The sequence below is a fragment of the Callorhinchus milii genome, unplaced genomic scaffold, assembly GCF_018977255.1.
Source record: "Callorhinchus milii isolate IMCB2004 unplaced genomic scaffold, IMCB_Cmil_1.0 Scaffold10, whole genome shotgun sequence".
Lineage (NCBI taxonomy): Eukaryota > Metazoa > Chordata > Chondrichthyes > Chimaeriformes > Callorhinchidae > Callorhinchus > Callorhinchus milii.
The window spans coordinates 13,321,101-13,333,749 of record NW_024704751.1 but is presented as its reverse complement, the minus strand read 5'-3'; the positions used below and the strand labels follow the sequence as shown (position 1 = coordinate 13,333,749).

Sequence of the window (12,649 nt, the reverse complement as noted above, 5' to 3'; positions counted from 1 at the left end):
GGATATTTTGGTAAAAGACTTGATTTGAGGTGAGGAAAAAACCCAACATGTTTCTACTCTAGCAGCCAGCGGCTGCAGCGTAAAGTAACATAGCAAAAGTTAAAATACTACATTTAAAAAAAAGTTAGTCAAGTATGTATAAAATGAATATAAAGAAAACATTTGTACTCGATCCTTGCATTGACGAGGAAGCATTCATTTCCCATTCAGAAACAAGTGGCAAATGCACTGCGTTGGTGCAGTGATTCAACATAAGGACACAACATTGTACAGTATTTACAAAAAGGAAGCTGAAATGATCAGTACACACCATCTTGGAAAGGAAGGTACAGGTGTTTGAACGTGTGTATGATGGTGGCATTTCCGTGGGAGATTTGCTACTGTTTGACCCGGTACCTATTATGGGTAACCATCTCACAAAGGGTCTAATTCATCTCCTAAGGATACTCTAACTTTGTATCTTTTTTTTTAAAAATAAAACTTAACCGCTGCGCTATAGTTCAATGTTCTCAGGAGTAACAAAACCATCACTGAAATAATAATAGTAATCCTTGCGTTGGGTACAGCGCCTTACTACGTCTTCGAGACGTCTCAAAGCACTTCACAGGATATACTGTAAAGTGAATTGACCGTGTATTTTGTGGGCGAAAGCAATTAAAGTGAGAATGAAAAGAGCTAAGGACTCAACACGACACTGCAAGTTCAAGCGTTCTTCTCACCTGTTTCCCAAGATTCACTTTTACAAATTGCTCCCCATCAAAGCAATAAAGTTCCCAAACAAACAGGGGGATAAAGTTACTCAATAGTTAAATGCCAAAGGATGGATGGATGGATGGATTAGTTGGACCGGTTGGCCTGTTTCCATCATGCAATGTTACATAATTTGATGCAAAAGAAAATAGGCCGATAGTCTATGTGATTTAAGTGTGTAGTTGAGTGTGTGTGTGTGTGTGGGGAGGGGAGAAGGTAAAGTTATTAATTGCTGACGGTTATGATGATCGACAGAATTCAGAACGGTCTTCAGACAGTGTGTTTCGCCCATAAACGGTCCCTCATCAATTCTACTTTTTGCAAATCACATTATTTTCATCTTACTGGTGAGAAATTCAAAGATGTTACAATCCTTGCATTTGATACATCGCCACGTCATCGAGATGTCTCAAAGCACTTCATGGGATTGTACTGGAAAGTGTAGTGACTGTGTATTTGCAGGGTAGCACGCAGCAATGTCCCTCAAACAGCCGTGAAGTGAATGACCAATTTTATCTGGGGGTTGGGGAGGAATGTTTGCCAAGGACATCAGGAGAAACTCCCACCATGTCCCTGCCAATCATCTTTGAATTTATTGGCCATTATTTTATTTGATCAGGTTGGATGAAAGTATTCAGTGCTGACTTTAATCACAGAATTGAACAGGGGAACATGGATTGTCTTGACCTGTTTCTCAGACACAAAATTGTCAGGAAGTGAAGGTTTCCCAACTGAATGAATCCTCTTTGGCAATTTCATGCATTTAGTTTAACACAGCATGGTACAGGTGACCGTATGAAGAAAACTGCATCACTGGGATTAAATTTGATTATCCGTCTCTTTCTCCCTTCTCTCTCTCCAGCAAAATAAAATACATCACCTCTAGCAACCTTTCAGAGTTAAAAAAAAACTGTGAATGACGAGTAATATCATAAAGCAATTAGGACCACAACAGCCCTTCACATAGAGCAGTCGTCTACCACATTTTCATCACGTCTATGGATTTTTTTTTCTTTTTCCAAAATTATATTAGCAATGTAACATCTTCTATCGAATGTGCCCAAGTTCAGACAAGCAACGAGTTCAGATGGCAACACTAGCATGAAAGTTGTTAATGGTTAAATCGCTCTTTCGACCGACTGTCAAATTGTGGGCCGTAAATTTCGTATCAAATAAATAAAGTTCATTACAAAAGAGCACTAAGGCTTCGTTATTTTCAGGTATAAAAACAATATAGAGATTTCCTACTCTCAATAGAACATTCTGTACACTGTATAATGAAGTACTTCTGCACTGTAAATGTTTTAAACGGAAAGGGTTATTTTTTTTCGCGTTCTTGGATTTAAATGGGTTCATTTGTTTAAAAAACTGGAGCGTGGAAATTGGAAGGCGGACGAGGGGAGAGAAATTGTTAGCATTGTTAACAATTGTGGCTATGTTGCATTTCGCTGATGTTTTGTGTCAAAGAAAATATGGCAAAAATAACAAGCCTTACACAATGTGCAACAATAATAATAATATTGATGATAATAGTTCTTGCATTTGATACATCGCATTACCACGTCATTGAGACGCCTCAAAGCTCTTCGAGAGCCAAGCGATGCTGTCTAGGTTTTAACAAAAATGAAACATCTCCTTGAGCGAAACACGTTAAGAAATATCTCCGTCCTTTTGGAGCTAGCAAAATTTAACCTTATTAAATTGCGCAAAGAAACAAAGAGAAAACAGTAGAGGTGACAGACCTGATCAGTCCAGGGCCGAAGTATACAACACTTAAATAAAATACAATTTGAATTTATATTCTCTTGAAACAAAAAGGTTTGTTCCTTTTTTTAAAAAAAATCTCTTCAAAGCCTTGCTGAAAATGTTTATTTCGGTGACCATTGGAAGCTCCCTGGATGCTACAAGTCAGTTTTGTTATTAATTATTGAATTATTGATTGGATTTCATCTCTCAAAAGGTGCTCTTTCCTACTTGATAATAATAATCTTTGTATTTGATACAGCGCCTTATCACGAGACATCTCAAAGCGCTTCACAGAACATAGTGTAAAGTGGATTGACTGTGTATTTTGTGGGCTTAGGAGACATACGGTTTACCAATGGCTTTGATCTGTGTCGATCCATTAAGTATAACTTTTTTTTTTATCTGCCCGATAAAAAGTGAGGCGTCGCCTGGGTGAGGCACTTACAATACGTTTGCACGTAAAATCATGCTGAACAGAAGAGTTTTAACTGAATGACATGAAAGTACAATTGGATTAAATACTTAGCAATTGACGTGTCTAAATTATAACACATTTTCTCAGGAATTCCCACGAAAAAAATCGTTTTCCCTCCCCACTACCCCCATGACTTCAGTGTCTATCTTACAACCCTGCTCAGTAGAACGTCTCTTTAAGATCCAGTGCTCCTACACGTAGACAATTCGGCTATCCTGCTCACAAACAACACAAGCATAATTTTATAATACCCAGTGACTCAAACATGGTAACAATCTATTACCATATCGTGGCTGCTTTGCTTGTGTAGCTTATCAGGTTGAATGTTTTTTTGTTCCTCACCTAATCCATGATTTCAACCCATCAAACCCTGGCACAAAAGTTGACCATATTTACATTTCGACAGTTATTTTTTTCTCTCTCTCAGTGTCTGAACTGGTCCATCAGATTGGCGCGATGCCACCGTAAAAAATTAGGCATTTTTAATGCTTTTTCCTTATTTCGTAGGCCTTAAAAAATTGTACAAAGAACCGGATAAAATATTTCTCGAATATGGCAAATCAAATATAAAAGCTCAGTGAAATATTAATAGGAAAGAAAGAAAAGAAAAGGAGAGATCTAGCTATTTTAGTATGGTGCTAGGCAACATTGTTAAATAAGCATAGGAGATCAGTCCCACATATCATATACACTGCTTTAAAAAAGCAACACCCCAATAAACCCATGCAGTTCCACAGCCAACGGATGTGGTTCCAGGTCCTGACGGAACCAGTCAAGTAGGCTTAAAATTCGGTGTTGGGAGCTCAGTGCTTTGCCGAACAACATCAGTGCAACTCACACTTGACCCACGATCCGAATGCAGAGTCGGGTTTGCGAACTTCTGTACTTTAAAAGGTGATAAATGTTAAGTGCAGCAGAGAGAGAAGCCGCCATCTCCAACCCAGAACGGTTGGGAGGGAGTCAGGTCTCACGACTTGGAAGCTCCTCCAGCCAGCCAGCCTGATACGCAATGAGTTCCTTCAAGTTTTATACCCAGGTCTCATCAGAGGTAAGACTCCAGGATCAGCCACCTTGGAAAAGTTTAGCACGCAACCGTAAATGCAGATTTCACAGACTCAGGAATGTTTTGGGAGCCAGGAAGGCCTACAGGTTTTCTCCGGGCTGGTACTGGGGTTCTGTTGCTGTGAAATAGTCCTCGAGGAAGGACTGCAGATACTCAAAGGTGGGTCTGTCCTCTGGATCCTTCTTCCAACACTGGATCATAAGGTCGTGCAGAGACCCGGGACAGCCATGAGGACTCGGCATCCTGTATCCTCGCTCCACTTGTTCTAGTACTTCCCGGTTGTTCATTCCTTACGAACAAGAAGTGAGTTTGTCACAAGTGAGCAACAATAACGATCTTTGCATTTGATATAGCGCCTTATCGCGTCTTCGAGACGTACCAAAGCGCTTCAAAGAATATATTGTGGGTGAAATGCGGGCAGCCAATTGCACACAGCAGTGTCCCACAAACAGCCATGGATTGAAGTCACCAATTTAGAGTAGAAATGAATCACACATCCAAAATAAATCAACGCGCTATTCTCTCACAGGATTAATATTTTCATTATGGCTCTCTGTGGATGTTCATCATTCCAAGCAGAGACATTTGAAAGACCGTGTTGAGTATTTGGGCACCAGATATTAGGAATGATATACTAGTCTGGGAGGGTTTTCACTGGATTAATACCTGGGGTGAACTATGATGGAAGATTGGGTTTCCCAGGGTTTTATTCCTCAGAGAGACAATAAGGAGTGATTTGATTGAGGTGTTTAAAAAAAATGAAAGGAATTGACAGGTTAGACAGTGGACTGCTCTTCCCTCTGCTAGAGGATGCTTTATAAGAGCAACACAGCTTTACAATCAGAATCAATACAATTACAGCTGAGGTCAGAAAGAATTACTTCACACAGAGGATTGTGAAGATGTGGAATGCTCTGCCCACAAAACTGAAGCGATGGAAATAACCGGAATGTTTTGTATAGTGAAAGGACAGGGAATTGGGCTTACTGGCATCTTTCAGCACTGTGGGACGTCCCCCCAACCTGAAACGTGCTAAATAAATGCAATTTGTTGTCTTGTTCTTCTTGTTGTCGGATAATCTGCCCAGGTTTAACAAACTGATGGAATGGGCTCAATGGGTTGAATGGCCCCCTCCTGCGCCTGTTTTCCAATGTTCTTAATGATGTTCCCTTTCCCTAAGGTTTTTTCACACTGGGACCTTTCTAAGCTCTAAACAGATTGTTGCGTTTGCTCAGCCTTACCTGGGTAAGGAACCCTTCCCTTGGTGACCAGCTCTGTCAGAAGGATTCCAAATGACCACACGTCAGACTTGATTGTAAACTTTCCATAGAGGGCGGCTTCAGGAGCGGTCCATTTGATAGGGAACTTGGCACCTGATATAAAGGAAGGACAGGGTAATACTCCATACGCTCCTTTTTTTGATGATAAACTATCCCCCCGTTAGAAATGTTTGGGCTTACCAATATGATCTTTACTCAGAGGGTAATTAACGACTCGAACACGTTACCAGGACCTCCACCAACCACAGTATGTACAAGCACCTGTGTAAAGCAGATCTTACCTATCCGTTTACTATGAGACCCAAGCACTAATTCCCACAAGTCCTATAAAATATTAGCGCCAATTAAGTCTATCCACGGACTTATCAGCTATTTAACGTATCCACATTTTGAGAATTACGTGTTAAGAATGTTCTGCCTTTGCCACTCAAGAAACACACAGGGATTCCTCGTCAGTCACCAGTGAGTGTAGCTGCAGTGCAGCGGTAAGCTAAGTTACCTTGCCGTGCTGTGTACTCATTGTCTTCGATCAGCCTGGCCAGTCCGAAGTCCGCTATCTTGCACACGAGGTTCTCGGCCACCAGTATGTTTGCTGCCCTCAAATCTCGGTGTATGTAGTTCATCCGTTCAATATAGGCCATCCCTGCAGCAATCTAACCAGGAGGAAGGAAACAAAACCAACAATGCAGTCACGAATTAGCATCGCGGTGTCACCCTGACTCGCTCCCTCCCTCCCCTCTTTCATGTACCTCTTTGACTGGGCTTTTGGTCACTTTTCCCCCTCCTCGCTCCCACCCCCAGCTCAGCTGTCCATCCATTCTTAAACGCTTTGAGGCATCCCCCGCCCCACCCCGCCGGAAAGTCGCTCTAACAAATGCAAAGTGCATTATATTTTTGATGATAGCAGCTTTCGTTTTAAAGAAGAAATCAATCCATAGTATATCTGTCGATAGACTGAGAGCTAAGTTACTGTTGCTATAATTTTTACAGATGAAACTCCATGGAATCACAGATTTGATTCTGCTAAAACACTGGAGAAAAGCAAATGAAACAAGGTGGAATATTTCAAATGCTGATTCCTGAACAATTGGGGGCCATTAATCACACCTGAGCTGCCATGTCAACCAGCTGTGGTAGTTTCAATATCCTCCCGTCTCCATCCTTTAAGAACTCGAGCAAGCTTCCTGTAGAGATAAAACAGGACTCATCAATAACTTTTGAGATGCACCAAGACAACAAGACAAGAGGACACAGGTTTAGGGCGGCAAAGGACAATTTCAGGACAGGCACCAGGTATCTCTTTACCCAGAGGGTAATTAATGACTGGAACAGGTTGCCAGGAAGAGTGGTGAGGCCAGGAAACTAGGACTCACTTAAGAAACAGCGCGATACTGTGATTCGAAAGGAATGAGATCAAATGAGCTGAAGGGCTTCTTCCATCCATTATTGATGTACATTCTGTTCCTGGTCTCTCGGACCTCCGGGCCAGAATCCCTCTGAGTCGTTCTCCTCTCTGTCGCTCCCTCCCCCTCGAATCAAGGCCCGTCTCAAGACAGATCATTGACTGCGCATTCGGTCTTCTTCCCCTCTCCGTACACGCGCGCGCACACACACATACACACACTCTCCCAGCCAGCAGTGTCAAGCGCTTTGAGACGTCCTTCTGATATGAAAGGCGCTGTATAAATGTAAACTGAGTTTTATTGTCCGTCAGTAAGTGTCAATGCCGAATGACATGGATGAGAAATGCTGAAACGCAAGCAAGCCAACCAAGAGAGGGCATTAAGGGTCAAGCTCACATCTTTCCTTTACACATCGTGATCTGAATGGTTGTGACGGAAACCTAGCAGACACAATGCAAGCGTTTAATGAAAACATGTCTCACCTTACGGCACTTAAGACTCCTACGTGGAATAAATTGATTCCAGAGCCCAACAAGTATGCAGGATAGAATCCAAGTTCTACTAATGAACAACAGGACAGTGTCCTGGAATTACCTTGATGTGCAAAATCTGGGTGTAAAGCTCGACAAGGTCTGTGGTGCTCCAGTAATAATCGACAGCTATTATGTAATAGGGGAATTATAACTATTTTCCACTTGCTCCTGTGATTTCTTTCACTGCGCACTTTTCCCATGTCACTTTTTAATCGTTCATTCTGTGGAAAAGTCTGTGCCTCTCTTCTTATACTCCATCTTTCCTATTCCCCTGCTCCTTCGCATAGGCACCATGCTTCCTCTTAAACAGATGGCGAGAGCGCTACCAACTGTGCCAGGCTGACACACAAAATACCCTTTGCGGTATTTTCCGTGAAGCTCTTTGAGCACGTCCTGCCAACTGCTCGGGTCCAAATCTCTGACTGCTGTGGGACCTCCTACCAACGTTATACAAATGTAATTTGTTGTTGTCCTCCCGACAGTGAAAGGCTTCACATCGAATGAAAGGGTTACTATTATATTACAACAACAATTGCATTTAGATCGCCCCCTTCACGTGGGGTAGCATCTGTGAAGAATGCTGGGGACGGTAGTGATTCAGTGCATATCAATGTAAAGCCAAATACCTTGACTCATGAACTCTGTGACAATGTAGATGGGTTCCTCAGACACCACGGCGTAAAGCTGCACCAGTTTGTCATGTCGGAGTCTCTTCATTATCTGGGCTTCTTCAAGAAAGGCTTCTGGAGACATGGTCCCGGGTTTCAGAGTCTTCACTGCAACCTTGGTGGTCCCATTCCATGTGCCTACATCCAACCAACGGCAGGAATGGTGGGAGGAGGAGAGAAAATCATCCACAGGCCAACGGTTAGTGTTTAAGCAAAAATAAAACCCATAAAATACAACAATCAAGGAGAGAATGCACAAAGGAGACAGCAAACAGGGTGGGCGTGATGGGATGGTTTTATCATGCTTCTAAAGATAGGGAGTGAAACAGCATGTGATATATATATATATATATATAAAAAACATTAACCCTCTCCTATTGAAAGTGCTGAAAATGAGCTCAGTGCAGCTTAGCTTTTTTCATCCGAATCCTTACGAGACGATGCAGTTTGGACGAAGCTAACTGGGCTCAGCTTACGTTCAGAGGAATTTGTTCTGTCAAGCCAGACAGATCCACAATATGGCCTGGTTTACATTTTGTTCGTGGCTATGAGTACTTTATGAATAAACAGCTTGGTGCTCTGCAACAAAGCCCACTTCCCAGCTGTCAAATCTCACTGATGGGAGTCAGGTTGGTGTGATTTGTTATAGCACCAGTAATGTGCTGTGTTGGTGAGATGGGAGGGGGTGAGGACACACCAGTTTTATTATTGTGCTTGAGTGTGGGGAGGGGGGATGGGAGAGGGAGTCATCCTCTTTCTATTAGTTTGAGATCAAATGGAAGATTGGAAAATCCCATTTCTCCCCCACCCCTCCAAAACACACACACAACTTTATATGAATATTAATGATTCATATTAAATCCTGTGTGGTTTCTGAAAATCCAGATGGAAATGTCACTGAATTCACTGGTTCTCAGGAACTTTCTGAGTAGGAATCGCTCCAAATCTGGCAGGTTTGCAAGCCCCTGCTTCCTGTGAGCTTGGCTGTGTGTCAACCTGTTTGGCTTTGGGTTGTAACCTGTTTATAATCCTTTCATTTTGATATTACGCCTTATCGAGTCGCAGAGACGTCTCAAAGCGCTTCGCAGGATATACTGTAAAGTGGATAGCCAGTTGCACACAGCGATGTCCCAAATATGGCCGTGGAGTGAGTGATCAATATTACTTGGGGGATTCTTGGCCAGGACACCGGGAGAGAGAAACTGCCATGGATCTTTAACATCCACCTGAACAGTAACGTCTCATCCAAAGGAAGGCACCTCCGACAATGCCACACATCCCCCCCCAACTCTGCATTGGAGCGTCAGCTCTAACAATGTGATTCCAAGTCCCAATGTGGGGCTTGAACCCACAACCTACTGACTCAGGAGGGCGAGAGAGCTACCACTGCACCAGGAAACTCCGGGGCACTGTTAATTCTACAGTGATGCACTCTGAGTAGGAGAGGATTAATCCAGTTGTGTATTATGGAAAGGTTAATATCAACTAAAATATGAGAACAGCATGCTGGTGACTGTTACTGATTAATGTACAACTGACAGTTCGATGGCAAATGGTCATTTATTAGCCACGCCACCAACTTGCTTCACACCACCTTTGTGTCATAAATATACCTTGGAATTTTTTTTGGGGGGGCGTTCCTTAAAAAGACAAAAAGTAGCAGCATAATGGTTCTGCACCTTACCCGTGTACACATCTCCGAAACAGCCCTGACCAATTTTTGTGACCAAGTTTATGGAATTTCGAGTTATCTCCCAGGCATCTTTACCCAGTCCTAGAGTCTGTGGTCTCTGAGATTGACAAGGCTTCGAGATCACAAGGCACAAACCGTCAGTATTTTCTGTAGGAGATGGGATGCAATGGAGGAAGGATGTAAACACGTTCAACATGCTTTAGTGAAGATGGGAAGTGCTGTGAGTATTGTGACCGCCATTGGTAACCTTGGGCTAAAGCAGTGCATTTCTTTGCTCGTTCGAATGATCAAGAGAGCCAGTCAGAAATGGGGTGGCCAATTTGGCAAAGGATAGAGTCCTCCTCTGTCCTTACTTTGAGCAATGCAGAGGCTCCTTCTGCAGAGACAGCAGGGCAGCTGGTAGGATGGATGGCAGGCTGATGGATCTGTGCTCTTAGTAAATTTGTAATAAACTGACAACCCACCATAAATATTGGGAAGTTTTGAGTCATTTAATCTGGAGTGTCCCCTGGCCAGGAAAGGGTACTCCAGAGATTCATCACAGGGCGACTAAATAGGCTATTATTATTCCTCATAATGTATTTACTGCTGACACCCCAAACATTTCCGAAACAAATGAGCTACAATTGCTCGGAGAATGTATTGCTGGTATTCAGTGCTTCCGACACTAATATTCTTATTATAGTCAGCTATTCTAATTAAGTCCTTGTTAATTCATGAATCACTCTAAAACATTCAATTTGGAAGCCAGGTCAAATTTAAGTCTTACTACAGCAGAGCTGCTTATCAATACCTTACTGCCTAGTATTGGTTTTGGCACTTCTGATGCAACTTGATTCCAAGCACTTGCCATCCATCAGGAATTTTCGTTCACAATATTTTCCAGGTTGAGCTCACCGTGTGTAATGGGTCAACGGTATTTTCAAATGGTGAGAGCTGTACCCCAAGGCAATCAATGGCTCGGTGTCGACACATGGCCATTTCTTCCGAAGACCCTTTGCCTCCTTTACCCAGGAGGAGGTGTAGAGTTTTTGGAAGGAATGCCGTCTTGTGGGTCACTCCACAACAAAGTGCAATACCCAGTTCCCCTTAACCGGACATTCTCAGTTCCTACCCATCCACACTTCCCCAAACTGCCCATTGCCCAGCTTCTTGATGAGCTGCAGCGACTCGCGAGGTATTTCCCACACATCTTTGGTTTTGACCGAAAGGTCTGCCAGCTTTGGCATCCCCTTGTGGCACGGCACCACCAACCGGCAGCACAGCCCAGCTGCTCGGTCTGTGAACAGGGCACATCAGAGAGGCAGCAAGAGAGAAGAAGAGCGAGAGAGCAGACAGAGTTAATCAACACAGCAACAACCGACCAACATTAAGCGTCAGAACGTAACAGTAAGGCATAATCACATCCCTTTACAGAGGGTAAAATCTGTAATACTTTCCTTGTAAAATTCTCCGACGTCCCTCGTAAGTGATACAGGGTGGCCAAAAAGTCATGATTCCTAGCTAAATATTTTGTAAAAAGTCACAGTAACTAGCTAAATATTAAATAAGCTTTGCATTGATTTCCAGCCAGCACGGAAACAGGCCATGAGGTCCAGCTAGTCCATCCTGGTGTTTGTACTCCACATGCTCCACTCTCCATCCACTCCTTACTCCCTCTCTTCTATTTCCTTCTTTCTCACATGTCCACCTCACTTTCGCTAAAATGCATCTTATTTAGATCCCATAGTAACTTATCTTAAACTTGGGTCTCCTGGATACGGATTTCCCAAAAAGTAGCAGTGAGTAGGAACCCGGTTGTTAGTCAACTGGCGAATCGCTTTCCCAGGGGTAATAATTCCCTCAAACNTTTTTTTTACAAATTAACAATGAATTAATAAATTGGTCATTCAATCCACAACTGTTTGTGGGACACTGCTCTATGCAATTGGCTGCCGCATTTCGTCCACAAAATATAGGTACAGTCAATGCACTTGACAGTATATTCTGTGAAGCGCTTTGAGACGTCTCAAAGACGTGATAAGGCGCTATATCAAGTGCTAGGATTATTATTATATGTTGTACCATTACAATGTCTAATAAGTCTTAAAGAAATGATGAAGAATAACAATGTAATTTTTATTAAAAAATAAACAGTATCACGACTTCTTGGTCACCTTATGCAGATCAAAGCCATAAGTAAAAACAGTTCTGCTCTAACAAGCCCTGGTCTGTTGGGTTTAGCTCTGTGCCAGATTTTGCCATTCCTCCCTTGGACATTGAGAGTGTTAAAGGAGAACAAAACAACCTTCTAGTTATCCCGGAGAGGCTTGACTGGATGTTTGACAGACACGCATGGAGCAACGCATCATCGCAGTGTTATGACAACCTGAACACAGCTCTTGATTTCAATTGTGTTGGTTCTTCCCCGAGCATCAAAGCCGCTGCGGGTTTTGTGTGAGCTTGGGGTTGATCGGGCACAAAGCTACGGCCAGCACAAATCGCTCGCTCACGGACTCGATCTAATCAGGGCGGGGCGACACCAGCCCAACAGCAGCAACACACAACAACAGCAACAACAACTTGCATTTATATTGCGCCCCTCGCGCAGGGTAGCATCCCAGAGAGCTTGTACATAAGCATTGGCCAGAAGACACAACAATAACAAAGATAAAGTGGTACAGTGTGAAAAGGCATAACCTCAATCACATACAATGTCCATTGTAACTAAATTACAGTGGAGCCATGTTATAAGTCAATGGTTGGAATTCATTAAATCCCATCCAGCGCTATAAGGGGGCACTGTCATTAGTCAATGCCAACAGCATTCACCAGGGGCACACAGGTCACCAACATCACTTCCTGAATGCCGCGCAAGAAGTGACGTCAGCGGCAACCTAATGACCCAGACGTCAGCCCGTGTAAGCCAAAATGGGTATTTGGGGTGAATAAGTAATGGCGGCCGTACCCGGACTCTACGTGAACCCGATGAAGTGCTTTAGAATCAGCTCCTACGTTGCCAAACAAATCAAATTCTTCTACAATTTGGTAAATGGCCT

At 43.0% G+C, this 12,649-nt stretch overlaps 1 protein-coding gene across 4 annotated transcripts in view; it reads right to left on the bottom strand.

The window, feature by feature from the left end:
* Positions 1-2,780: 2,780 nt before the first annotated feature.
* The window catches only part of LOC103179446 (proto-oncogene tyrosine-protein kinase Yrk), a 70,675-nt gene continuing 60,806 nt past the window's right edge, over positions 2,781-12,649 (bottom strand). For 3 of the 4 annotated variants that reach the window (XM_042338390.1, XM_007894739.2, XM_007894741.2), the window contains 6 exons: positions 10,726-10,890; positions 7,877-8,056; positions 6,422-6,498; positions 5,814-5,967; positions 5,276-5,407; positions 2,781-4,323 (listed from right to left, as the gene is read on the bottom strand). In XM_042338390.1, coding sequence (XP_042194324.1) covers positions 4,115-4,323; positions 5,276-5,407; positions 5,814-5,967; positions 6,422-6,498; positions 7,877-8,056; positions 10,726-10,890 — 917 coding nt within the window. In that variant the 3' untranslated portion in view covers positions 2,781-4,114. Of the gene's footprint in view, positions 4,324-5,275; positions 5,408-5,813; positions 5,968-6,421; positions 6,499-7,876; positions 8,057-9,602; positions 9,759-10,725; positions 10,891-12,649 lie in introns of all 4 variants that reach the window. The other variant, XM_042338389.1, reaches the window with a different exon arrangement.